Source organism: Trichoderma citrinoviride (assembly GCF_003025115.1).
Source record: "Trichoderma citrinoviride strain TUCIM 6016 unplaced genomic scaffold BBK36scaffold_20, whole genome shotgun sequence".
Lineage (NCBI taxonomy): Eukaryota > Fungi > Ascomycota > Sordariomycetes > Hypocreales > Hypocreaceae > Trichoderma > Trichoderma citrinoviride.
In genome coordinates this window covers 57,038-83,297 of record NW_020194728.1, presented here as the reverse complement: position 1 = coordinate 83,297, position 26,260 = coordinate 57,038, and the positions used below count along the sequence as shown (strand labels likewise).

General features: G+C 56.0%; 7 protein-coding genes across 7 annotated transcripts; 1 reads left to right on the top strand and 6 right to left on the bottom strand.

Moving 5' to 3' along the window:
• Nucleotides 1-89: 89 nt before the first annotated feature.
• BBK36DRAFT_170137 (glycosyltransferase family 20 protein) lies at nt 90-2,395 on the bottom strand. The gene is given in 8 exon segments (XM_024897834.1): nt 90-143; nt 154-207; nt 222-243; nt 274-1,575; nt 1,658-1,973; nt 1,993-2,205; nt 2,219-2,272; nt 2,339-2,395. 2 exon segments carry the CDS (start codon nt 1,968-1,970, stop codon nt 275-277), a joined length of 1,614 nt encoding a protein of 537 aa, XP_024745244.1. The 5' UTR covers nt 1,971-1,973; nt 1,993-2,205; nt 2,219-2,272; nt 2,339-2,395; the 3' UTR covers nt 90-143; nt 154-207; nt 222-243; nt 274.
• Nucleotides 2,396-4,024: 1,629 nt separating this feature from the next.
• BBK36DRAFT_1189710 (hypothetical protein) lies at nt 4,025-6,713 on the top strand (the record flags this gene model as incomplete). Its single annotated transcript, XM_024896637.1, has 6 exons — nt 4,025-4,387; nt 4,444-4,643; nt 4,711-5,044; nt 5,098-5,288; nt 5,345-5,996; nt 6,072-6,713. The coding sequence occupies 6 exons, from the start codon at nt 4,025-4,027 to the stop codon at nt 6,711-6,713; spliced, it is 2,382 nt and encodes a 793-aa protein (XP_024745243.1).
• A 2,204-nt stretch (nt 6,714-8,917) lies between these two features.
• Nucleotides 8,918-10,122, bottom strand: BBK36DRAFT_1207766 (ATP synthase protein 9 mitochondrial precursor). Its single transcript, XM_024897435.1, has 3 exons — nt 9,665-10,122; nt 9,220-9,536; nt 8,918-9,154 (listed from the first exon to the last, which is right to left on the bottom strand). The coding sequence occupies exons 1-3, from the start codon at nt 9,771-9,773 to the stop codon at nt 9,149-9,151; spliced, it is 432 nt and encodes a 143-aa protein (XP_024745242.1). The 5' UTR covers nt 9,774-10,122; the 3' UTR covers nt 8,918-9,148.
• Nucleotides 10,123-13,420: 3,298 nt separating this feature from the next.
• Nucleotides 13,421-15,094, bottom strand: BBK36DRAFT_1130499 (hypothetical protein; the record flags this gene model as incomplete). The annotated part of the gene is made up of 2 exons (XM_024891850.1): nt 13,421-14,314; nt 14,390-15,094. The coding sequence occupies 2 exons, from the start codon at nt 15,092-15,094 to the stop codon at nt 13,421-13,423; spliced, it is 1,599 nt and encodes a 532-aa protein (XP_024745241.1).
• Nucleotides 15,095-15,880: 786 nt separating this feature from the next.
• BBK36DRAFT_1136665 (RNI-like protein) lies at nt 15,881-18,788 on the bottom strand. Its single transcript, XM_024893059.1, has 5 exons — nt 18,732-18,788; nt 18,570-18,607; nt 16,411-18,382; nt 16,326-16,374; nt 15,881-15,929 (listed from the first exon to the last, which is right to left on the bottom strand). Exons 3-4 carry the CDS (start codon nt 18,367-18,369, stop codon nt 16,330-16,332), a joined length of 2,004 nt encoding a protein of 667 aa, XP_024745240.1. The 5' UTR covers nt 18,370-18,382; nt 18,570-18,607; nt 18,732-18,788; the 3' UTR covers nt 15,881-15,929; nt 16,326-16,329.
• Nucleotides 18,789-19,414: 626 nt separating this feature from the next.
• BBK36DRAFT_1189683 (hypothetical protein) lies at nt 19,415-21,273 on the bottom strand (the record flags this gene model as incomplete). The annotated part of the gene is made up of 4 exons (XM_024896636.1): nt 19,415-19,558; nt 19,617-20,944; nt 21,033-21,182; nt 21,255-21,273. The coding sequence occupies 4 exons, from the start codon at nt 21,271-21,273 to the stop codon at nt 19,415-19,417; spliced, it is 1,641 nt and encodes a 546-aa protein (XP_024745239.1).
• Nucleotides 21,274-22,427: 1,154 nt separating this feature from the next.
• BBK36DRAFT_1136662 (hypothetical protein) lies at nt 22,428-25,390 on the bottom strand. Its single transcript, XM_024893058.1, is given in 12 exon segments — nt 22,428-22,692; nt 22,752-22,859; nt 22,896-22,934; nt 22,965-23,015; nt 23,046-23,236; nt 23,267-23,354; nt 23,388-23,435; nt 23,466-23,717; nt 23,757-23,809; nt 23,846-25,119; nt 25,132-25,165; nt 25,225-25,390. The coding sequence occupies 10 exon segments, from the start codon at nt 25,113-25,115 to the stop codon at nt 22,438-22,440; spliced, it is 2,355 nt and encodes a 784-aa protein (XP_024745238.1). The 5' UTR covers nt 25,116-25,119; nt 25,132-25,165; nt 25,225-25,390; the 3' UTR covers nt 22,428-22,437.
• Between the last annotated feature and the right edge of the window lie 870 nt (nt 25,391-26,260).

Genomic DNA, 26,260 nt, shown 5'->3' with positions numbered 1-26,260 from the left:
ATTAGCTTGGCTGTATAAGAATATGATGACCCATGTCATCTATACCCGCACGAGGAGAGCAATGAAATGTGGCCGTCAAGATAAGATGTAAGAAACCCTCATGTACGTTTTTTTATTCGCTAACCCAGCGTCCAGCGTAAACACAGATGTATCAAAGGAAAAGAAAAGTAAAAGAAAAAGACACCCTTGGGCTACCATGAAACCATCCTTTCGAAAACAGCCCGCAAACTTTGTCCAAAGAAACTATAACAATGACTATAACAGCCGGAACCCCCTACTGAGACGCTCCCGGCGCCTCAGCAGGAGCAGCAGACTCCTGCTGCTGCTGCTCGCCGCCCGTTACCATGTCCGTCGCGTCCTGGGCCACCTGCTTCACCTTTTGGCCGACGCCGCCGACGACGGCGCCGGCAATGTTGCGCAGCGTCTTGGGCTGCGTGTTCTCGGCGGTAAGGCGCGTCATCTCGGCCACGAAGCTGGCTCCCCACCAGGCGCTCGTGTACTTGAAGACGTAGCGCTCGAGCTTGCGGTAGTTGGCCTCGCGCTGCTCGGGGCTCATGGTGACGGCGTCGTGGATGGCGTTGGCGAGCTCCTCCGTGTTCCAGGGGTTGACGATGAGGCTTCCGTTGAGCGACTGGGCGGCGCCGGTGAACTCGCTGAGGATCATGACGCCGTGGCGCTCCCGCTGCGTGGCAATGTACTCGTACGAGACGAGGTTCATGCCATCGCGCGTGGAGGAGACGAGGCACACGTCTGAGACGGCGTACAGGGCCGTAAGCTCTTCAAACGAGACGGACTGGTGCAGGAAGTGAATGGGCATAAATTCGATGGTGCCGAACTTGCCGTTGATGCGGCCGACGAGCTCGTTGACCACGGCGCGGAGGTTCTGGTATTCTTCCACGTCTTGCCGAGACGGGACGGCGACTTGGACGAGGACAATCTTGCCGATCCACTCGGGGTGCTCTGTCAAGAACACCTCGAGAGCATGCAGCTTCTGCGGCACACCTTTGATGTAATCAAGACGGTCGACACCGACAATCAGCTTGACGCCCTCAAACTTGCGCTTGAGTGTGGCAATGCGCTCCTGGACCTTTGGCCTCTTGAGGCCTTCGACAAACTTTTCGGGGTCGATGCCGATGGGGAAGGCTCCGACAGTAACGAAGCGGCCGTTCCAGTCGACGCCGTTGGGAGTGGTGGGAGTATCGAGGATTCGAGAGCAGCTGCTGAGGAAGTGGCGAGCGTAGTCGTACGTGTGGAAGCCAATGAGGTCGCAGTCGAGGAGGCCGGTCAGCAGAGCCTCTCGCACAGGGAGGATTCGATAGATCTCGCTGCTGGGGAAAGGGGTGTGAAGGAAGAAGCCAATCTTGACATCCTTCTTGGTGTCGCCAATCTCCTCTCGAAGCATCTGCGGCAGCAGCATCAGGTGGTAGTCGTGGACCCAGATAAGATCGCCGTCCTGCACATCCTTGATGACGGTCTTCGCAAAGAGGCGGTTGACTTCCTGGTACGCCGCCCACGCAGATTCGTCAAAGGTAATCTCACCGGGGTGGTAGTGGAAGAGTGGCCATAGGATAGAGTCTGAGGTGGGGTGAAAATACAGAAGTCAGCGACGTCATTGGAGGTAGACACAATCAAGAGATGGAGGAGGGAGGAAACTCACTGGCGAAGCCGTTGTAGTGTCTGTCTGCGAGCTCATCATCGATGAATACGGGATGGGCGCCGTACTCGTCCTTGAGGCGCTTCTTCATGCCTTCGATTTCGTTTTCGGGCACCTCCAGGCCGGGCCATCCATACCACTGGAAGCTGGTGGTTTTGCTGAGGCCACTGAGGCCGGTGACGAGACCGCCCGACGACATGGAGAAGCTGTAGCTTCCATCGTCGGAGCGCTTGATGGTGATGGGAAGGCGGTTCGAGAGGAGGAGGAGGCGGCCAGAGTTGGCGGCCTCTCCGCTTGATCCAACAGCAGCAGGCATTGTGTGGAGGTTGTTTGGTCTTGTTGTCGGGCGTGAAGGGATCCCCAGCTGTGAGTTGTGTATCGCAGCTCGTTTGTCGAGACTCAGCTCTCGGTTTCTCGTTAGGTGAGGCTATCCGGCGTCCAAAAACTAGCTAAGAGAAGCGTGGCGACGACCGTCCGACTTGATGGCTCGGGATGACGACAAGCTGAGCAACACAAAAATGCTTCGGAGGGCGCACGGCTCGGTGGCCTGTTTGATTGGCAGTCGTTATCGCGGAGAACCAATCGCAACCATAGAAGCACCTCGACAGGCGGACGAGAGAATCTTGGGATGATTCTAAGCTACGGCACGAGATGGAAGAGGAAGAAGGACGAGGTGGCAGAGATGCGGCTTCGCGTTCGGAATACGGCTGGGAAATATGATGGCGCTGCTTAAAAGCTTACTGGAGCCTTGATTCTTATACGATCCGCCTCGCAACTGCCAGCGGAGGGGCAGCCACGCAGCGCTACAGGCAGAGGAGGGGGAGGGGCAGCTGTTGGGGCCCTGGTTAGCGGCCATTGCCCGGGGCTACGGGCGTCTTAGCGCAGCTCGAGGCCTGAACGCACGCTGCATTACAGCTCCCTGACGCAGTCACGCAAGGCACTGCACATGGCCGTGCAAGGCTCGTCATCAAACTCTTCAAAATGGATGTCTGCAACGGTGATGAGGGATATTCTCTGCATGTACTCCGTATATTGCAAAGTAGCACTATTGATACCTTCATTGAAGGCGACAAACGCACACAGCAAATGCCTCTGCGACAAGCCGTGCCTACTGCCTACCTGGGTTCTCAACACTGCAGAAAAGCATCTGGCAATTGTGCCTGTGTAAGGTCGGAGCAAACAGTCCGATCAGCGATCAGCGATCAGCGATCTCGAGGCGGGAACTGCGAAAAAGCAAACTCGGAGGCGATGAATTCATAACAACGGCATGCTTTCGTGCGATGCCCAGAATCTTACAGGCACTTACTCGGGTGCCGTGTCCTGCCAACCTTATTGACGTCAACGCTATGGGGCTGCCGCGAACAAGGCCCGGAAAATTCCACTGCAGGCTGGACGGATACAGTATCAAGCTTCAGGCAGTTTTGCGGTTCCTGATTCGAGGCGCTGGCCAATGAGTGCTTCCAGCACGGCCATGCATGACACTGGATTGCGCAAATGCTTTTTTTTGCCTCGACAGATTGAATCAACCGGGCCTAAGCAGAGTGAGGCATCTACAGGTATATCAACGGTAATACTAAGGTAGTACGAATCCTCCATGTGTTGGGTACTGCAGGCAGGACGAGAAAAAACGGAATCGAAAAGTAAGCTTCTTTCGTGTTCCAAGTTCTTCCCTGCGCTTGGCATGGCGTTTCCAAGTATTTTGCCGATGCGTTTTCACATGGCCCGCGAAGATACGGTAGCACAGAATGGCCCACATGATGGGCTGGACATTGCATTTTCTGTCAAACCTTTGCGCGAAATGTTACTCGTACAAGTGGGCTTCTATCTATTGCCCATCTCCTTCAGGAAAAGCCACCATATACTACTCGTAGGCCTTGGATAGTCTAGTAATTCCCGGTTGTAGACAATGATTATTGAAATCTCAGGTGAGGCATGCTCCCTTAAGTGGCCTGTACATGATTGAGTGCAGGTGGGCTTGATATCTTCCATAGAGGATATATGGTGCAAATTCAGCGAATGGCTTGAGAGAAACGAATTCCCATCAAATTCAGTGTAAAGAGAACGAAAAAGAAGCATGCTGCAGTGGCCTCAAGACAGCTTCCATGCGCAACCTTGGATGTCAACGTCCCAGAAAGTCTTCGGGACTGCAAGCTGCTCGACAGCTTGATAGGAACCTTCGACTCCGTAACTCGATACCCACTTTTCCTCCTGCTGGAAACGCGAGACCAATAACTTTTTTGTTATCGATAAGAATCTCAACCGCATCCCAAACGGCCGTATTTTTCATTCATTGTCCATCGCGGCGGCGACAGCCTCATCACTCTCATCAGCCCATCAGCCCTGCCGCCTCGGGGGGAGCCGCGCATCGCCATGGACTCGTCGCAGGACTTCAATTCCCTCCAGGAGGGCATCCAAAAGGCCCTCATCTCCACCATCAAGTCCGCCAATCGCATCGCGTCCCACGACCTGGCCTTCCAGCGAACCGTCAACCCAGACGTTGCCGAGCAGCTCGACGACCAGACGTCGCGCATTCTCGACCTCTCGACGCGACTGCTGAGCTCGGCAGCCAAGGCTTGTGGAGTCAAGGCGCCCAAGCTGGAAGATCCCGAAGATGTCGACATGAACTGGCGCAAAGTGGTGGATGTCGTGGACTCTGTGCTGGAGAAGGCAGACCGGGCTCTAGACGAGTATACGGGGCTGATCAAGCAAAGAGAGAATGGAGACTCGGATTCCGTAAGGCCTCTACTCATGGACATTCTTCGACATAGCTCTAATATTATCATTTGTAGAATTCAAAGACAAAGCAAGCCAAATCGACGAGCAAAGTCATTCGCAACGCCAACGTCAAGAAGCCGCAGTTGGACTTTGAAATCCCGCCGAACAACTTCCCCAATGGGCCGTGGAAGCCCCTGTTGACAGAGAAGCCGCACGCCAAGGTGTCTCTTGAAGACAGCCTGGTCACATTTGTTGGAGACAATGGAACGACTCAGTAAGCCTGCCAAATTTGATTCGCCGCGCCCTCAGTTCCCTCGCTAACAGCCTGGCCTTCTCTCCAGATATAAGCATCCGTATGAGCCAGAGATCTTGAGCATGCAGTACCCCGACCGAGTCTTCCAAGTCCTTGACCCCATACCCCCCCAACCAGTCGAGACGACCTCAGCCACGTGGGTTGATACATACGAAGGCGTTGTCGACATGCTCCAGGAGCTGAAACAAGCAAAGGAGATCGCGGTTGACTTGGAGCATCATGATTTCAGAACCTACGTCGGCCTTGTGTCCCTGCTGCAGATCAGCACCCGAGAAAAAGATTGGATTGTTGACACGTTGAAGCCTTGGCGTCACAAGCTCCAGGTGCTCAACGAAGTATTCGCCGACCCTACCATTGTAAAGGTGAGCATTCGACCGGTCAGGGGGCTTTGTCTTGTTACTTACCTCTCTCATAGGTCTTTCATGGTGCGTACATGGACATGGTTTGGCTTCAGCGTGACCTTGGGCTCTACGTCAATGGCCTTTTCGACACATTCTTCGCAAGCGATGCCCTGCATTACTCCAGCAGAAGCTTGGCTTTCCTCCTGTCCAAGTTTGTCAATTTCGATGCCGACAAGAGATATCAGTTGGCCGATTGGAGGATACGGTATGATACAACACATTGTGCTCCATGTTATCGTCGTTTTTGCTAATTCTGTCTAGGCCTATCCCTGAAGAAATGCTGTTCTACGCCCGCTCAGATACCCACTTCCTGCTTTACATCTACGACATGATTCGAAACGATCTCGTCAAGGTATCGGACCGCAGCGACCCCGATAAGGATCTCATTGGTCGTGTGCTGGAGAAATCGCGAGAGCTTTCTCTTTCACGCCACGAGCATCCCGAATTCAACGAAGAGACGGGCGAAGGGTCCAGAGGCTGGTACAACTTTGTCCTTAAGAACTCGCACTTGGGCTACAAGAGTGAGCAGTTTGCAGTTTTCAGAGCGCTCTGGAAGTGGCGAGACGTTACTGCGCGCAAGGAAGATGAGAATCCCAATTTTGTGCTGGGCACAAACAACCTGGTGGATATTGCACGCGCCAACCCTCCAGATGCCAAAGCTCTTCACAGCCTGCTGCCACTTACTGCTGCTCTGGCTCGATCTCGAGTCAACGAGATCTGGAGCCAGATCCAGGAGCTAAAAGCACAGGGTGGACCGACCCTGCTGCAATTTTTTACATCTCGTGATCCGGCGTCATTACGGCATAGTGCTGCAGCTCCCCGGGCAACGAAGACGCAGACCTCAACACTGAAATTGGAGGAAGCAGCCATAGCGGCCAAATTGCCGCGCTCGCAGCTCTTTGGAGACGTCGCTGTAAGCTCACGATGGGATGGCACGAAGGAAGAAGCCGTTAGTGCAGAGGAAGACTACTTCCCTTTCCCTTGGCAGCGGTTCGTCGAGGACATCACAGACTTTGTGCCTGTTGCCGAGCCTGTCCCAGTGGAAGAACCAGTGAAGGAGCCAATCCCCGCTCCTGAGGTCGAAAAGGACGAAGAGTTCACCTTGCGAAGAGGGCAGAAGAGAAAGTCCGAAGCCATTGAAAACGACGAGCCTTCACCCAGTGAAGAAGGTGAGTCGGCTTCCGACAATGAAGAAGACATGGAGGACGACAACAAAGACAGCAACGCCGTCATTGAGATTGAGGCCGAAGACATACCTCCCAAGGCGGCCAAGAAGGCGAAGAAGCTGGAAAAGAAGAGGAAGCGAGAAGAAGCCAAGATGGCTCAGGAGCAGCAGCACCTGGAGCTCCGCACCAAGCGGCAAGAGGAGAAGCTTGCCCGCAAAGCGCAGCGGAAGACTCAGCAACAGCAGACGGATGTGGGAGAGCGCGCCAAGTATCAAGCTGTTCCTTTCGACTACAGCAAAGCAGCATCCGTCCTTCATGCCAAGAGGGATGATGCCAAGGCGGCAGCTATCGAGAACAAGAAGAAGGCGTTTGACCCATATGCGAAGACGGGTGACGACGAGATTAAACCGGCAAGACGGATGCCACCGATTCGGGGTGAGAAGAGTGCTACGTTTAAGAAGTGAAGGGAAGGGGCTGGCTGTTGGTTACAAGCATAGATTGGCTCTCGATTGGGACTCCAGGGAGAGGACGGCGTTGTACATAATGGAATTACGGAGCTTTTCAAGGGCTTCCTATTTGGACAAACTGATTGCTTGAGACACTGTAGGATATAAGTGAAGCTCGATGTGAATGCGCTTGTGAATCTTTTACTCTTGAGAGAACTTGCAGGATTACTGTACTCCGTATCAGTCAAATACCTTGGATGTGGCCAGAATCACACATCGCACAACTACTTTGAGTCTGTATGTCAGCTTCACCTGATCAAGCCTTCTAGTGGCCTGATGTCGTCTGACGACAACCATCTGTTTCTCTTTGTTCCCCCCTCTTCTGCAATATCTGCAATATCTGCGATTCCTACCATATATGCAGTCTTTTGTCATATCCGCACTTGACTTGCCTTCCAGAACAGGGCAGTTATCGTGCACTCTCGATAGTAGTAGTAAGCTGGTGGCTTCGGCAACGTCAAGCCATGGCGTAAACTCAATCGCACCAACAACCAAGAGCAACAAGGCCGGCGCGTCTTTTGCCGCAACACCACCAACTTCCACCCCCATTCGAACCGAATCACCGACCTATAACTATGTCTTTTTGTTTCCTTTACGGGAGGCAATTCAGCCGAGAACCCCCAGCTTACACGGCTAATGTAACGTCGTTGCATCTTCCATCAGGAGAGGTCATGTGACCCGTGAGGGGGAAGTCGTGAGGGGAAGAGCATCGCGACTGCCATGCCTTGTTCACGTTCCTCTTTCCTTTTCCTTCTTCTTGCTGAATTGTGCGTCCATCGCTCATCTTCCCACTTCAAACTTGCAGAAGCAGACATGCTGAACAATTGCATATGCGAGAAGCGCCACGATGGCGGGGATGGCTGATTCCTCTGACCAGGATGAGCACGGCAGGTGACGCGCTGACTGCCAGTGAGTATTCGATGAACGGAGTGGCACTTGCAGTCTATTAGCTGACGGTCAGTACCTTGGGAGGACTTCCAGTGCCCAAAGGTGAATCCGAGTCCAGTCTATGATATTGCGCGAGCACTTGATCGGCAACGGGCCAGCGTCCTGGAACACGAGTGTGTGATTCTCCAATCAACCTAGGACCAAAAACCGCAACGTCATATCCCGTATGATGAAGGGAGCCTATGCTGAGACGATGCTCCAATGCCAATGAGATGGGTCCAATGTCAAGGGAATCTCTTGACTCTCCGTACGACCCCTTTCGGATTCGAGCTGCTGCCAGCCGAGAAGAGAACCAGAGCCATCAGGAGTCCGGATCCATGGGTTCGATTGCACCAGGAAACTTCACATCAGCCGGCTGAGGTGCATGCAGCTAGACCTTTCGAGTTGTGAAAGAGGCGTGGAATCCAAGGCGCCGTCGCATGTCTCGTTCGTGAAGGGAACCCGAGCCTGGGATATTTCGATGAGCTACTCGTCATGCCTGTCTGGACGACAAGCGCACACTAGCTCAAGCTGGCGAAAGACATGACAGCACACAGCCGTTCTCTGATTGTATCAAGACGTGTGTGGACAGACGCCGGTCAACAGAGGCATCGTCCTATATATGATCCCAAGCTCAAACGCCTGATCCACTACTACGGGGCACAAGACTCGCGCTCTCTCTTATCTTGTTTGGATCCACCAGTTCACCAAAAAGGCCACCATTTTCCACGGAAGCAAATCACGTCAGCTTTGAGTGAAGCCCAAGAGGAACCCCTCCCCCGCCAGAGGCACTTTGACACCGTGTGGAGCAATGCTTTCTTCAGTTTGTGGACACCATGGTCGATATATCACGCACAACGCAGCCCTCAGGTCTCACCAAGTTGGTGAAAATGGAAGAAAAAAACAGCGTTGCCATGAGCTGCTTGCGTGTATGATGACCGTCATTGCGCGCGGCAATAGCTCTCTGCTCGCGGAGCTTGAGCTGTTCAGCCTCTTGTGGCGATGCAGCTATTGATGACCGAGTGAAACAGAGACCAGGAAAATCAACAGTCAAGCATTAGCAACCAGTGCTGCGAATGCCCAAGATGGAACAGTATATTTCGAGGTGAACGTCATTCTTGACGTCAATAGCCCGTCGCAGCAAGAGTGAGCATGTCAAAACCCTTCATACTGAAGGGGCGGAATGAATTGAGGCTTTTTTTTATTTTACAATGGACTCCACGAGGGAGCAGGATGGGCGTTACCCAAGATCTATTGAGACAGAGGACACCATTTTCATCGATGACCACCTTCCCCAACCTCTAACACCGTCTATGATGCACTTCCTTGTTTTTTCCGTGCACGTTGGCACTCCAATTGCATTTGAAAAACCATCAAACCCCAAGTGGCGGACGGTCCAACGTCGTCCCCTTATATTAGTTGCTCCATCCAATGGCCGGAGCTTTTCCAATCTCTCGAGAGGCAATTTAGGTCTGCAGGGCAATTGGTCAGACTCAACTGAGCTCGATGTTGCGGACGAGACCTCGGGATCACTTACGAACTTGGCCATCAGGGCAATCATGAGGTCGAACAGAGCGATAGCCTCGACGAAAGCGAAACCCAGAATGGCGTAGGAGAAGAGCTGGCCACGGAGGGCAGGGTTGCGGGCAACACCGTTGATGAGGGCGGCGAAAACGACACCGATACCAACACCGGCACCGGTCAGACCGATGGCGGAAGAACCCATACCCAGGTTCTTGGAGACCTCAACCATGGCCTGGGCGATCTCGGAAGAGTAGGCGCGGCGCTGAGCCTGGAAGGCGTTGCGGCCAGCAGCCTGGATGGTCTGGCGCTTCATGGCCTGCATGGGGCTGCCTTTACGACGAATTGAAGTCAGCATACTGAGCTCGTCCATTGAGCTTTGCTGAAGTTCCCTCTGGATGATCGAAACACCGCGGGCCGACCTCCATTTGCTGAGGGAAAAAGTTTTTTCTTCGACTCACCGGTGGTGATGGTGCGCTTGGCAGCGGCAACGGGGGCACGCATGGCAGGGCGGGCAGCCTTGGTGGCCATCTGGGAAGCCAGACGGGAAGCAAAGACACGGGAGGCCATTGTGATGGTTTGAGGAGGGATTGGAAGGTTGGACTGGAAGGGTTGGATGGAGTGAGGCAAAGGTCGAGTCTGGAGGAAGAAGGAGAGAGAGAGAAAGAGAACTGGAGCTGGATGGAGGAATGGCAAGAAAAGAGGACCCACCTGGGGGACCGGCCTAGGGGCATTGAGGGAGGTCAGCCGGGGCCATGTTGGACAAACGAGTGAAATTCCCACCGCCGGAGCCAGTGGATGACTGAGGCCGAAGGACCGGTTTGTGTGCTGGAAAGCTGTGGTGCGAATCCGTGTCCGTCAGTTGAGGCATGCCGCCAACGGCTCTCTTGTCCAATCGGGGGAAGCCGGGTGCGGATTCGCAGACGACTCCCAGCAAGCCCTGAGGAGAGAGAGCTCCTCGAGTTTTGCACTTGCTGCGAAGGTTACGGCCTCAGGCTTCAAATCCGGAGCTGTTTGAACAGTCGTCAACCTACTGTGTCCGTCCGTGAGAGCGCCAAAACCTCGACGGTGCAGGTATTCATTCCAGTGAAAGAGCAGAGCGGCTGGCCTGTGGCCCTTGACGTTTGGCCAAGCAAGCCATTGGCTTCCATCGAAGTCGGTTTACTGGCCGCACGGCAACAGTCATTGGTGCGAACCTTAATCGGACCAAACAGATGGCTATTACCACCACCACCAAGCAGATGCTCTACAAGTACGACTATACAAACGCGCCTCTTCCAGATGAGTGATGCTATCCGAGGCTGGTGGTGAATTGATGATACTGCTGCTCCTCCGACCAGTGAATACCATGACTTCACTCCTCTGGGGGGCCAGCAGGCCAAGAAAAATTTTCTGCTTTGTTGTTGTCTGAGGCATGAAGAAAAAATGGCGCCTAGGCAAGCCTTTGGTACTAGGAATACTCCTATAACATCGGGATCGACTTATCGGACAGCAGAATTTTTGCCGCGTTCAGATAGCATGAAGTTGTACGACTGGATGAGGCTCGCTGGTGCAAGCCCCCACGCCCCACTTGGCGAGGAGTGCGAAAAGGCCGATACGAGCACGTTGCTGCCGTGAGTTGATGCGGTATGGGTGCTACAGTACGATACGATACGCTCACAGAAAGGCCGGCATAGAACTGGGTGCCTGACACGTGGGTGGACCTGCAAGGGTTGGCCGGGCTTTGATTGCACTGCTTGCCTGGCCGATTGCGAGCACAGATGCTAGGAGGGGTGTAAAGAGGAAGTGGAAGAGATGCCGAGGAACATGGACGCAATGTATCACTGGGGAGGCCACAGAGCTACAAGCAGTGAACCTGGACGACCATCTATACCTCGAGGCCGAGTACACGACATGTGTGTCTGGAACCAGCTGATGCCGTCGAGATAAGGATGGAGACGAGGAGTCACAGCTCATGCTCGAGTGCTCGAGGCTCGAGCTGTCGTCAGACCCCTGATGACTCTTCCATTGCAAGCAAAGAGCAAAGTTTGCGCGGCGGTATAAAAGGGAAGCCGTATTCCTGCCGCTTCTCTTCGTCCCTACTCTTTGAATGTCCTGGTGTAATGTCTGTCCAGCCCTGCTGCAGGCACCTCATGATGGATGTGTGCCGACCCCCCTCCGAGCGATGGCAGCCGGCAGGGTAACCTTTGTTCCTTGCTCGGGTCTCAAAGCAAACACCTCCTACTACGAGTCCCCGGTACCGAATACTTCGTACGTGCGACGTCTAATACCGAGCTCCGTCCGCCCTTCCGCCCGTCCTACCACCTGCTGTCTTACCTGTCGTGGTATTCGGCCAAGTGTTCGGTACAGGCGCCGATGCACGATGATGGACGATGGCACTCGACGGCGATCACAGCTACACCAGCTCGACGAGGACCAGCAAATCCGAAAGCAGCACGCCATGGAACGCTGACTGCCGAGCCCTGCCGCTGCTACCTTGCAGCATGACGTGCCCTGCGCGATAGCTGAGGTTTCATTCAATCTCTGCTGTCATTCCCAGCGCCGCGGTGTGCCCAATGGGAGCTGGACGCCCAACACCCTCACGCAGCGCTGTTGCCGCCGCTATTCGCGCCTCCGTGCCGCAGCTACGACGCAGCGGCAGGGGTCGGAGGTCTGGCGGTGACCAGCAACAAGCACCAAAGGTCGCCCGGCTGTTCGGGCTAAAATCAACGGAGGTCAAGCCGAATGGCGGCTGCGAAAATTTTTCCAAATGAGCCGGAGCGAGCCTCGCTACTCAGCTGGCAGAAGGCAGCAGTCAGGGTCCCACCCCCTTGTCGCATCACCAGGGCCACGAAGCCCATGGGCATCGTGATGCCTCATGAGAACTGTCGCAAAATGACGCATTTCGAGCAGATGCATTGCAGGCTCCTACAAGTATACAGCCGCTTTTGATGACGGGACGTGCGGATTTCGTCAGGCATAAGTATTATACTAATTTGTTCTGCCATCGTCTTCTGGACGAAATCGCTTCTATTGCCGGGATTTTTTGCTACGCTCGCTCTGCTACTTTCCCCCATTGACTTTGGCCAACTGACGAGTCATGACGAGTCAGGTAGCTGTTGATGTGAATTGGTTGACCTGATTTGGAATGGCTCTTGATCCTGCTTCTTCTCTGTTGCGGGGAAATGCTTTGCAAGAGCAGTACTGATGAGCTTTTGAGCGCTGCATTCCAAACCGATGTTGAAGACGATGTTCGAAAGGCTTCATTGAGCGTATTTACACGTATACGTATCTTATAGCTGTTTTGGGGGTGAGGTTGCCTTTGGCTCTTACATGTACGAGTAAGAACCAGCCCGGTGGATCTGTCAATCTGCCGCCTCGCCTTTTTCCACGCCCCTTGTCCTCAGGCATCCCACGCGCATGCATTTTTTTTTTGCTCCGAACGCTGCTGGGCAAGGATGTTCGACAGCATGAGCCAGGGGGGGCGTGCCGTTAGGGGGGCCTTGGCTTCCCGACAGTGACGAGAATTATTCGGATCGAAGAAACTGCTTGCTGCGATGTATGGAGAAACGATGATGTAGACGATGGTGTTGTGGTGAAAGCTGGGCCCCCTGTATGGAACGTGGTATATCGCGCATCTGTTCCCGGTGTCAAGTACGAAGACTGTCGTACCTTGTGCGTATGTACGGATCGTACCTTATGTATGACCGAGGTAAAACAAGCAAAAGAGGTCTTTTTACTTTCTTGGTGTGTATTGCCCCTTTGAGGACCTCTTGTCTCGGACTCTACTTCTACGAGCTGTGCTATTTGGATGAAAGAGGCTCAGGTTTCCCCCTTTTGAGCGGTTTCGCGAAGAATCAGGTCTGCTTCCCATGTGACAGATCTCATAGGAGAAACAGCCTCGTATTACTACCACGCAGCTTGATTTATATGCAGGAGAAATTGGGTTGAGGTACTAGTAGAAAGTCTGCGTTGCAGATGTACTGAAGCGAATCAATAAGCAAATGTGAGGTGGGCGGGGAGTTTCTTCACAAGACAAGCCCTCTTGGACCCTTCCTCCGTGATGGTTCTTGCATATAAAGCACCGAGCAAACAGCACAGAGTCAAAGCCAAAGCAACGACAGCAATTCACCTCAGGAAAGACAAAAAATGTAAAGAAATCAAAAAAGGGGGTATCATTGTAATTCCCATTTACGCCAAAAGCCCAGCCACACGCCCTCATTCTCAATCATTCTTCTCTATCCTCTCGCCAAAGCCTCGTCCCTAGACTCAGCGCCCTCGCTGGCCGCCTTCTCCGCCTTCTTCATCGCATACCCCTCCACGAAGCCGGCCGGGTCGCACGTCCTGTCCAGCACGAGCCGATGGGCCGCCACGTACCGCCGCACCGCCTCCTTGTCGATCCGGACGCGCGGGACCTGCTTGACGGCCGGCTTCGGCTTCGGCCTCTCGTCTTCTTCCGCCTCGGCTGATGCTCGTTTGATGTTCTGTTTCGCCGCCGCATCGTCTTCGCCGGTCGATGCTTGCTTCTTCTTCCTGTCTTCCTCAGATGCCTGCATCGGCTGCGGCTGCTGCTCGTCCACGGGCTCCGGCTTTCCGGGCCCAATACCCACATCTTCCGCGACACCCATGTCTCTCAGCACTCCCAGGCAGTCCTCCGGCGAAATCCACGTTGCCTGGCTGCAATCCTCAACATCCACAAGCGCCTCCTGGCCGCTTTGCGCATCCGCCGGCGCAACGTCTAGGCTGAGAAGCCACCGGGCAATCTCCCCGGCCCAGAAGCGCTGGTACCCCTTCTTACCCAGATCGGATATCGGCTTCTCTGGGCCCCCCATGATGCCCTCTCGTCGGGAAATTTCGTAGGACGCGCCCATTAAAAGGGCGCCTAGCCCCTTGCGCTGCCACGGGGGGAATATGAGGATACAGGCCAAGTTGTTGTTATCCCACGACATTTTCTCCTTTGAAAAGAACCCCGTAATCTGCGGCGTGACGGGGGGAGGAGCTGCACCTGCTGGTGTCGCCACGGCTGGCGGCGTGTATACTAACAAGAAGTAGTTGAACCCAGTCACGTCAAAGAAGACGGACTTGTTGTCCAGAAAGAGCTTCGCAAAGAGCGACAGGTTCTGGCAGAAAAGCTGGAGATACGAGACCGGTTCGGTTAGTCTCGAGGAAAGCCAGAAGAGGATCAGACATGCATGACTGGAACTCACCACATCCTTCTCTCCGTCCACTTCCCACAGGCTCCATTCGCCTGCGTCCTGGACAACTTCCTCAATGTATCGTATGTTCCCTTCCCCCCGTCGCTTCTTCTGACCCGGACCTCGACTGCCATCCTGCGCAACGTAGACGGTCCGCCTCCCCTTGGGATGGACATAGATCTTGTTCCCCGGGATATGAGCCCGCTGCTGGCACAGCTTGACATGACCCCACCAAGCCACAAGCTCTTTGGCATACTTGAAGCAGCTGGGGCAGACGTATAGCCTCTCCAGCATTGGCAAGCCATCCCTGTCCTTCTTCGACGGGCCCCTTCCAGCGGCGTCGAGAAGGCCGTCTTTGCTGTCCCCCTTGGCATGGCTTGATGTAGCCCCCAACACCTCTTTGCCGTAGTAGCTCGGATACCAGGTGCGGAAACATAGATTGCCCAAGACAACCTTGTCAATGTTACGATCTGTCCTCGGGGGCGGTCTATCAGACACCGGTAGGGTCGGCGGTTTGGGAGGTAGTACAGGCGTGATGACCATTGGTGTCGGGGCTGTCTTGTCGAGCCTCGGAGGTGGCGCCGAGGGCCCATGAGGCCTCACCAGCGACGACTGTCGGCCCTGCTGATTCGCCTGAGGGACGTGATACGTGATCTCTGGCGCAACCAGATCCGACGGCCGCCTACGGTCCTTGGCCGAGACGCCGCCGCCGCCCATATCGGCCACAGGGGCTGCCCGCTTCTGTGGGATCTGCGCAGCGGGAGCCGCAGCAGCAGCCGCCGCTACTCTGGAGCCGGGCGAGAGGGGCGAGTTCATCGTGCTGCGGGGGCCAGCTGCCGTGAGGCCGCCGTGCAGAGGCGGGAGGGGCTGGAGAGGCGACGCAGAAGGGTTCTGAGGCAGGGCGGAGGCGTTGGCGCCTGGCGGACGGGGGCCGTTGCGCGCGCCTCGCTTCTGCGGATCGGCCACGAGGATTGGAGGCAGGGGAACGGCGGTGACGGCGGGCGCAGCAGCGGCGGCGGCCATCTTGTGCGTCGTTGCGAGCGGAGGCGCGGGAGGAGGCGGCGGCGGCGGCACAAGCGCAGCGGCGGGCACCGGAGGAGGCAGCACGGGAGTCTGACGCGTCGCACGGCGCGTGGAGGCTTGCGGATCGGGCTGGGCGTCGGCCGGGGGATCGGGCTCGTCTGGACGCTTGCGCTTGTGCGGCATCGCTCGATGCTCGGGGCGGCAGTCAGGCGTGCGGAAAGGAGCCTCTCGAGAGCGTCGAGCTGCTGTCGAGCATGGGCTGTGATGTCACGGGACGGCTGGATGCGGACGCGGAGGCGACGAAGCCATCTAGGCGCGCGAGGCTGAGGGTCGGCGTAGCGAGAGAGCAGCAGCTGTTGGAGCTGGGCGGGAGCTGGCAGAGCAAGCAATGATATACTAAGTGAAAGAACCACGAGTGAAGCCGGAATCTCGCACAAAGGACAGCAGCCGTGGCGGTTTGTTTGCAGGCGAGGAAAGAGCCCGCGTCCGGGACCCGTCACGTGGGGTCGTGATCAGGCCGTCTGTTGAGGTTCGTCTGCTTCGAGGCCGCCCAACTCTGTGCACAAGCAACTGCATCTCGACGGCTGCCATTTGATTCTGCGAGAGAAAGCACAATGATTTTGTCCTTTCTGTGATTGATGATGGTGTGTAGGGCAGTTCCGACCATCTGTTCGTAGGTACCTTGGATGCGCACGCTTTACCTGCATAATCTACGTCACATCGCCAGGAGGCATCAGAGTGCTAACGCCTACGGAGTGGTATAGATTCATGAACTGGGGGTCAAGATTCACAACATGGCACCGCAGTGTGTAAGATGAGTCTTGCAATTTCTCAATAGACAACACGATGATCTGATAGCCAGATCCAACACAACATCACAGTGACAGGCCCGGCATTGCCTCACTTATATCCCATCCACAGACAAAGGCTCATCGCAAAGAGCAGCTCGGGGCCCCGCGAGCGTGCATGGCTCTCTGCAGAGTATCGTCGCCCTCTTCCCATTCCTTGACCAACGTCAGCAGGCGACGGCGCGCCAGGCCGGCATCTCGGTTGCGATACACGCTGTCGATTTTGCGCACCACTTTGTCGCTGACAAGCCATCGTTTCTCTTCCGCCAGGAAGTCTGCATACGACATGCTCCCCCCAAACGCTGCTCTTACATTGGCTCCGAGGTGCTCCCGTATGGCCTTTTCCGACTTGATCTGCTCCGCGGACGGAGCGTCCGGGTGGGGGAATGCCGTGTCCATTGACGGTATGAAGGCCACGGGCTTCCTGGATGGATCGACCAAGATCGAGGTCGCAAAGTAATACAGCAGGCTCGGACTATCGAGGATCGCCGGCGCCAGCTTGAGAAGGCCCGGGGGTGTGATGGCGCAATGGCCCAGGTTGAGATATTGCAACTGAGGCGTGCCCCTGAGCAGCTGTGCCATGGCCGGCACTGCTTCATCCTCGACATAGTTGTACGCCTGGCCGAGGTCCTCGGTGGCATATGCTTGGCCGAGATCCAGACACCTGAGTCCAGGGTGCTCGGCCAAGGCTTCGCACAGCGCCACGGCACCTTGGGTGCTGACCCCAACCGATTGTAACAACAGTCGGGCCAGGTACGGTGCCTTGGGCAGTGCGGCTGCCAGAGCCTGAGCACCCTCATCACCAAGGGGGTTACAGGAGATGTAAAGGGACGTTACGCCGGAATGCGGCGACTCGAGGAACTTGCCAATAGCAGCAGCTCCCCTGGTGGAGATGCCAACAGCATTCATGTAGATGTGCCGAAGAGGCAGCTTGCCGCCATCAGAGGGAGAGAAGGAGGCCAGACGAGTGAACAAGTCGGCAACGCCGCGGTCCCCGAGCTCGGTCTGGTCAAGGTCCAGCGTTTGCAGGTTGTTCGTCTCGGTGATGAGGCGATACAGGTCCCCGGCGGCATCAGGGCCCAGGGGGTTCCGCTTCAACCAGATGTTGGACACCGCCGGCGACTTGACCAGCGCATCGACGAGCGTCTTGAAGCTCTCCCCCCCCTGGATGCAGTTGCCCGCGAGATACCAAGTATCCATGCGGTCCGGAAACTCGGCGATGAACCGGGCAACGGCCTCGACGCCCGCTGGGCCGATGATGTTGTTGCCCAGCAAAAAGTGCCGAACGTGCGTGTTGGTGCGCAGGCTGTCCATCAGCCGCCCAATGTGATCGGGCCCGACGACCATTTTGCAGAGATCCATCCGGCCGTCCTCATACACGACGCCTCTGCGGAATTCGGCACCGCGAACGCTGTAGTACGGCTCGCCGTTGCCATCGTGGAGCTCGACAGCGCCCTCGACGCCGTCAATCTCATGGCGGCCGCCGCCGGACAGGTGCTCGAAGAACGGCGCCGGGTCCGCCTCCTGGGCCACCTGCACCGGCATGGGGAGCGCGATCGCGCCGTCCAGCGATATGGGCTTCTTGGCCGGGTCCCACGGCCCCTGCCTGGTGATGCGGCTGGCCCACGCAGGCGCCTGGACGCCGCGCTCGACGCCGCCGGTCATGCCGTGCGCCATTCTGCCGTTGCGCCTGGTGGCCTGCAGGAGGTCGTAGCGGCGCTGGAGAGAGGCCCATGCGCGGAGACGGACGCGGTCGGCGTCGTACCGGATGATGGCCGTCAGCGAGCCCTCGTGGACCGGATGCAGAAGCGCCGCTACGGCCACGGCCAGGTCATGCCGAGTCGACCTGCGGCTGGGCAGGTCGTGGAGGATGTCGGCGATCCTATGCTTGTCAAGTGGCAGGCCAAGGATCTCGTCAGCGGTGTAGCCCTGCGAAGGCTTGAGCACGTCGTCTAGGCAAGTGGACAGATCGTTGAGGGCAGCACGGCAAAGGCCGGCCAGGTAGACTGCCGCGTTCATGGAGGCGTCGGAGTCCGCTTTGGAGTCATCGTCGGGCTTGGTTCGAAGGGCGAGAGCTGGGGTTGAGCTGTCGAGTAGCTGAACCTGTGTAGCCGAAGCCATGGCGTAGTGCTGCTCGCGATGACGCTGCAAGATGTGTATTCGGAGTCAAGATGCCCGTCTTTCACCAGATGGGCAGAAGATGCATATTTGATTCCTCAAGACAAGATACAAGTGGCATCCAGCCTCTCGTATATATAGCTGAGTGACACTCGCAGACACAGAGATGCAGATGCACATGCTCGATCCGTCCCCTAACTCATCACACGTCGATCATATCCCCTACCAATCAGCCCAACGCCTCTCTCACTCAGCCTTCGCTCATCATACTGAAGACCATCTTTAACATGAACAAAAATGACAACAACAACAACAACACAAAGGGCGCAACGCACGCACCAACTCAACCCGAGTTTCATCCACAACTCAGCATGTACATGTCGAATTCTTTTCCGAATCCAGCTCGCCGAGATGACTCAACAAAGCGCCCCCCTCTATCGAAACAAAACAATTATCACGGGGCAGTACAGACCCGTCAACACTGCCCATGCGTGCATACATACATACAACCGTATATCATACCTACCCATTCACCGATATGTAGTAGTAGTACTGACAACAAGGGCGCCGTGTACTCCCTACAGATGAAATGAGATGGGGCCTAGCAAAAATTGACAGAAAGGGCGTAAGGCTGCATATGCATGTGTCAATTAGGAGTTCTTAGCGGCCTATGTGGGATCTTATTAGGCAGAAGGAATGGCCCGTCAAAGTTGATCCGATCTATACAAGTTGACATTGTCCCCAGTATTTTCAACTACAAGACAATATTGACCGCCGCATGAAAGTCCTGAAATCCCAATAACCTTTCAATTCTCAACTTTTGCTTCTACTAGAGCAATATCGAGACTCAAAAGTATAGATAGCTAATTGCTAGGGAGTGACTCACATGCGTAGCCTCCCATTAAGTGCTGTAGACACTAAACATGGCAGCTTTTGAAAGAAGAACAAAGAGCTGTCCCAGCTATTTCATACAGAAGATAGGGGCTATTGTTTAATGTATTTGGAAAAGGCACAGCCAGAGTAAACACACTATCATTGTGGAAGAAGTCTAAATGCCATCCAAGTCTCCACCCAGGTCGTCGTCGTCCAAATCACCCTCCTGAATCTCCTTGGCCATCTCTCTCTCCCGTTCACGCGCTTCCTGGGCGTTCTTGAGCTCAAGACGATGTTGGTTCATGGGGAATCGCATTGCCTGCCGACGGATGTTAGCTCACGTTGCATATCAAACATCTAAAAAGAGAATGACCTACCTTGACGCTCTCATCGTGGAGGGCAAGGCATGCTCGGATGCGGTCGTGGAAGGCCTCTCCCGGCTCCCTTGTGGCATACACATCGCCCACCTCCTTGCTCTTCATGAATCCCCTCTCTCGATCCAGGGTAGCCTCAATCACGCCATCCCGGATGGCCTTGGCGACGATGTATTCAGCAGACTCCTCGCTACCAAGATGCAGGCGGATGCAAATGTCACGCAGGGAGATGCGAGAGTATGACAGCGACATCATTCGAATGCCCGTCTTGATGACATTCTGGCGAAGACGGAGGATGAGTGTGTAGGTCCCGTCCCGCTTGAAGATGTCGGCGTTATCGGCAATGGTGGTCTCAAAGTCCTCCAGATTGCCCACGCGCACGGCCCGCACGAGAAGGAAGTATGGGTGGAGGGCGTCCTCCAGCGAAGGCTGCCGGAACGTGGCCCTGTCGGGGATGTCTCCCATCAACAGCTCGACAACCAGCAGCAGCTTGGTGGCGGTTTGTGAGAAGCCCACGGCACAGCCGCTTGACGGGGCCTTGCGGGTGGCGGCTGTGAGGTGCTCGTGTGCCTCCGTGTATCGCAGCTGGATGGCCCGGATCCGCCCCAGATAGTACAAGAATCGTGCCACTTGGTTGTTCGCCGCATTCTCGGGGAACTGCGTATGTGAGACAAGCAGATCGGCTTGCTTGATGTGCGACGTCAGCAGATAGTTTCTCAGGAGCAGGACGATGACCGAGGCCTGCGTGTCCGTGTCCTTGCGCAAGACGGCAGTCCGGAGAACGGCCAGGAGAGTCGGCCGGATGGCGACAATGGGCGATTCGGGAGACGGCGGCAGCGGGGCAATGTACTCGCAGAAGAGCGAGAAGTAAAAGTAGACCTTGGCGGAGAGGGGATCCAGCGTCCGGCGGTTCAGCGTCTGGATACGATCGGACAGGTACTTGGAGAAGTCGGCTCCCTGCTGGAAATTCTTGGCATCGAAGAGATAGACCTGGACCAGGATGCCCAGGAACACGTCAATCTCGGGGATGATCTCCTTGACTTCCTTCTTGGAGGCGCCGTTCTTGGCAGCCTTTGCGTCGCTGTCCACCTCCATCTCAGCGCCAGCGGCCCGGCCAAGCGTGACGTTCTCCCGGCCAACCGCGGACAAGAGGTTCTTGGCGATGCTGGCGGACGACGACGTGGCAGGGTATGTGTCGACAATCGCCTGCGCAATGACATCGGGCGACAGGTGTTTGCGGATGAGGGAGATGGATCGCAGAGCTCGCAGGGAGAAGCGGGCGTCGAAGAGCGCAACCGCACGGTCAAGGAGAGCAAAGTTGCTCTTGATGTCTGGAACAAACGAGCATTGCGTCAGCAAAAGAACATGCGCGAATCAGAGAAATGTATGGCAGCCGCTTTCGGTTTCGTCTTCGCTCACCTGCTACAGCTTGCACCGCGGGATCGACCTTGTCCTCGGGCTTGTCCACGTCCATTGCCACGTCGCCTTCTGCGTCGGCCGCGGAGGCGGGCTGCTTGGAGGATTTGGAGGGGGGGACAACCACAGTCATACTGTCGTCGCCGTCCTTTGCTGTCGGTGGGTGCTCTCATGTCAGCTTCATTGATCCTCTCTCTCGACATCGTTTCTCGAGGGGTGCTTTACCTGGTGTTTTGCTAGGCATGGTGGGCAGAACTAGGACTGAGTATATTGTCTCTGGATGCTCTAGAGACACACGAAGAACGACGTGTTTCGATTGATTCGAACAAGGCGAGGTGGATGGACCGCGGGTTTCGATTGCTCGTTGGATCTCGTCGGACGTCAAAAGATGCGTGCTAGGAGATAAAGTATGCGTCTGGCCACGGCACGAGGACGGTACAGAGGCCAGGCCAAGTCGACGTCGTGGGCGGCAATCGGGCGTGGAGCTGCTGAAGAGGTCGAGAGGGCTGATGAAGGCGTGGATCGTGATGCTTTGTGGGCAGCTTTGAACAGACCAGAGCAGCAAGAGAGGTTGGAAGCTTTGCCTGGCTTGCAGGGCAGTGAGGTGAGGGACAAGGCTCAAGGCTGGCAAGGTCGCGGTACCAGCAGCTTCGCAGGGCGGCGGGCGGGTACGGAGGTAGCTCGACTTACCTAATCCGCCGCATCGCTGACAAGCCGTGCAGAGCTGTGGGGCAGGCCGCCACCTCAGTGACGTTGGCCATCTGGTGCCTACAGTTGGCTGGAGGTACCGGAACAGCGGCTGCAGGCGGGCAAGGTACATCTATAGGTGAACGGGCATTGAGGCTGGACGTCGAGCTGCGTCCCTCATCTAAGGTAGCATATGAGTTCCAGTGAATGGGCCTTCTTCTCTCAGCATTCACTCGAGACAATGCAAGTAAAGGACCAGAGTGATATTAAAGGTATAGAACTGATCAGTCACTTGAAAACACACATGGCACGCCAAGTCCAAGGACGCAAGCTGGGACCCAGCTTCAAAGGGGAGACCATGCAGCCTCAACTTCATTTTGGCGACTGATGTAGAATATTTCTCTCTACCGTCAACCAGCCTCTCCAAGAGAGCAATCACAACGGAAGCCAACGTGCCGCGAGACAATCTGCTCCTTGCTCCTTGATTCTGGCAATGCCAGCCCTTCAGGGCTGTAGAGAGTAAAAGCAGAAACGAATTAGTAAATGGCTTCCCAGCCATGTATTCATATCCTTTTCCTGAAACGCCGTTCCATACCGACCTGTCCTGTTACCGTCCATATCCCCAAAACATTCAACATGTCCGTAACACTCAAGATGATCAAGCCAACACTTGGCCTCCGAACCCTCTGTGACGAGAGCATAACGACCGCTCGAGCCACAATTACTCGCCTTTTCCCGGCATCACCTTGGCAGCTTGGACAGCGCTCATCTTTGCGATCCAGCCCGTAGATGGCTGGACTTTACGCACCGTGCGCAGCTCATCGGAGGAATAGCCTGGGACGCGGATGTTGTAAGTTCGCTCCAGTATGAGCTGGATGTCGCGTATCTCGAGGACCTTGGACCCGCGTTCCTTGGAGTTCCTGCACGCCGCGTGAAGGACATTATCCACAAACGAATCGGCCAGGTTCAGGACGTTCTGTTGCTTGTTAGCAAGGTTCTGTAGTCTGCTTGTCTCGTTCAGTTGTGCTTATTCACCTCTTCGACCTCTGGAGTCAGCAGGTTGCCATCTTGACCCTCTGCAGACCCTCCGCAAACTTGGCGCACGAGCTCATCCAGCTTCTTCTTGCTGAGAACATGGTCGCCCTCGGCATCGTGATTGTATGCCGGTATCCGAGGCACTGCGGGTTGGTTCATGACACCTCCCACCGTTCCACCGCCCTGGGACATGGTTGGCCGTCCGGGGGCAACGCCGCCACCCACGGCCACTCCCTGGGGTACTGCAGTGGCCTTTTCCGGCAGCTGCTTGGGAATCGGCATCTTGGGCTGGACAGTGGTCTGCTGCTGCGTGGGGTGAGCATGCGGGTGGCCCTGCTGAAGCTGCGATCCCTGGACGCCCATGTTTGGGTTGGTGGTGGTAGCCGTGACGGCGGCTGTGTTGATGTTTGCAGGCTGCTGGTTCTGCAGCGGTGCGCTTCCCGGCGTGTTGCCCGTCGCCCGTTGGTTAGCGAGGGACATTGCCGCTGAATGGCTGAGGGCTCGTGTCGGTTGACCTGGGCCAGCGACGGGTGTTGCAGTCTGTGGGGTTGGTACTCGTGCACCAGCTTGAGCGGGAGATGCAGTCTGCTGAGCAACCTGGGCCTGTGCAGCAGCCGAAGCGAGGGCGGTGTTGACTGGTGCGGGCCGCGGCGGTTCCGTCTTGATTTGCATCTGTGGCTGAGGCTGTCCTTGGGGCTGGCCTTGAGGTTGCACCTGTTGCTGCTGCGGTTGCGCTTGCGGGTGCTGCTGCTGTTGCATCTGCTGTTGCATCTGCATCTGGTGCTGTTGTGGTTGCTGGGGAGGGTGCTGCTGCTGCTGCTGCATCTGGTGCTGCTGTGATAGCTGTTGCTGATGCTGCAGCTGTTGTTGCTGATGCTGTTGTTGTTGTTGCGGTTGCGGCTGCGGTTGATGTTGCTGAGGTAACTGTTGATGCTGCAGCTGGGGTGCCTGCATCTGCTGTTGCATCTGCGGTTGGCCTTGCAGTTGCTGCTGCTGTCCTGCCACGGGAGCGTTCGGAACGGGCCGTGCTTGCGGTTGCGGCTGCGGTGTGGGCGTAGCTCCCATGTTGTTTGGTCCTGGGCCTCGATTGCCACCAGTCACCTGTTGCTGACCTTTGGCTGCCTCTGCCGCGGCGGCGTTGGTCATTTGCGCGCTATTCTGAGGCTTGTTGGCAGCCGCTGCAGCCGGAGCAGCCGTGGACATGACTGGCGTCGCGTTGCCAGGCTGGGCGGCAGCGTGGGCAGCAGCTGCGCCAGCTGCCGCTTGGTTGGCATGGGCCTGGGCTTGGCCAGCGCCCTGAAGGCTTCCCTGCTGCTTCCGAACGCCCTCTACCCATTTGTGGGCTTCGGCGTAGAGCTTGAGTTGCTGGTCCTTTCTCAACTGAATCTGCCGAACTTCTTCCTCCTTGAGGGGATTGCCCTGAGCTGTCCGATCGTTGAGCAGCTTTTCCCATTGCGCCACCTTGTTCTTGGTGGTTTCCATGGTCATGAGGGCCCGAGCATAGCGCTCCCTCATTTCCTCGATCCATTTGGCAGCTTCGGCGGACTTGTCAGCAAGCTGCACCGGCGGTCGGAATGTCATCTTGTTGACATGCTGCATGTAGGCATCGGGTATCTTAGGACGCTGTGCTGCTGCCGCGGCAGCCGCTGTCGTTGCCGGAGCTTGAGCATTCTGCGCCTGACCGGCCGCACCCGGAGCTTCACCATTTCCGGCCCCCTGAGGCTTCTGTTGCTGTGCTTGCGACTGAGCCTGCTGAGCCTGAGCCTGCTGAGCCTGAGCCTGCTGAGCCTGAACCTGTTGAGCCTGTGCCTGTTGAGCCTGCGCCTGCTGAGCTTGAGCCTGGGCTTGAGCCTGCTGAGCTTGTTGAGCTTGTTGAGCTTGTTGAGCTTGTTGTGCTTGTTGTGCTTGTGCTTGTGCTTGTGCTTGTGCTTGGGCCTGGGCTTGAGCCTGGGCTTGGAGGGCAGCGTTCGGTTGCGCTTGCAGCTGTGCTTGTGATGGTGCTGCTTGTGGTCGGGCTTGGGGTTGTTGTTGCTGCTGTTGTTGTTGCTGTTGTTGCTGCTGTTGCTGTTGCTGAGCAGCATGAGTCCTTCGCTGTTGAATCTTGCCTATCAACATTCTGGAAAACTCGATAATCTTCTGTCGAGCCGCGATTTGATCCGGGCTGTTGCTTGGGGACCCGTTCATCTTCGTCCACAGGCCCCGCAGGCCCTGCTCGTACTTGGTCTTCTCGTCATCACTGAGGTATGGCAAGTTTTTGATCTGGCCGGGCTGGTACATGGGCGGTCGGTTCTGGGCAGCGGGAGCCTGGCCGCCCTGAGGCTGGGGCTGGCCTTGCTGGGCCATCTGGCCCGGGGCGTTGTTCATTGTCCTTGTCGTCGTCGACCAGGCGCGCTTGGATGCTCGGCGATGGATCAAAGCTGTGGGAAAGATAAAAAAAGACACGCCGGAGAGCAGTAATGGAGAATTCGGTTATTGAGTAATGATGCCGCAATCGATACGGGTGGGCGGGCATCAAGCAGGAGAACGCGTTGTTGAAGCGCCGGGACGTTTTAATGCTGAGGCCGTCACAGTCGTTAAGCTCGCTGACGAAAGAGGGCGTCCGCCAATCAAAGCTGACCTTGGGCGTTGGAGCATCGTTTTGCTGATGGTATGTGCCGACCTTTAACCGAAGACAAATCGAACTGTCGTTATGTAAGCCATTACTGGCGAGGCAGAACTCGATTGCAATCAACCGGAAGCACTAACAAGCAGCTTCTTCAGAGAACTTTCTTGCTTTCCCGCCTCTGGTCCAATCGACTCTCCTTTTGCACTCCTCTTGGTTTCACTGTCATTATGCCGCAGCTTTGGATGCTTACGGCTAGCAGTAGCTGCCAGTTAGAGGGATCATGATAGGAGTCGTGGTCGTCAGCAAAGCAACATGGAAAGCACGGATCAACACCCACGGAGCATTGTTGCTACGCGATATGCCTCACATAGAGAGGTCCTCCACGGCCAATGCGTCTTCAGCTGTTTCCCCCTAGACTACCTCGTACGCGAATTGTTGTCAATAGTGCAAGCAGAGAGTGCCAATTGAATGGAACTGTCCTGATACCATCCCATCTACATGCAGCAGGACTCCGTAATGGACGAGTCGTCGAAGTCCGCCTTCACGTGCTGCTGTCACTCACATGAACCAATGCATTCAGACAGAATGATGCAATCATGCAATACTCACGGCCACTCGATGGACACCTGCTTGGACAAGCCAGCTTCAGCTGCTCCGTGCCTCCAAACGCAAGCTCAAGGCCCCCCGTTCGTTCCAGAAGCAATGATGCCGCCGACAGGTGGGTGGATACTAACGCGACATCAGGCTGACCACCAGCAGCCCGACCTGCCAATTCGTGTGTGTCCAACTGGAGGGGAGAGACACCGGAAACGAGATGGAGGGAACAATCTTGCATTGCTTTCTGCTTCCCAAGTCTTCCACATGAGATGGAATGTTCTGTTTGTCGACGGAAGCAGGTTCGGTA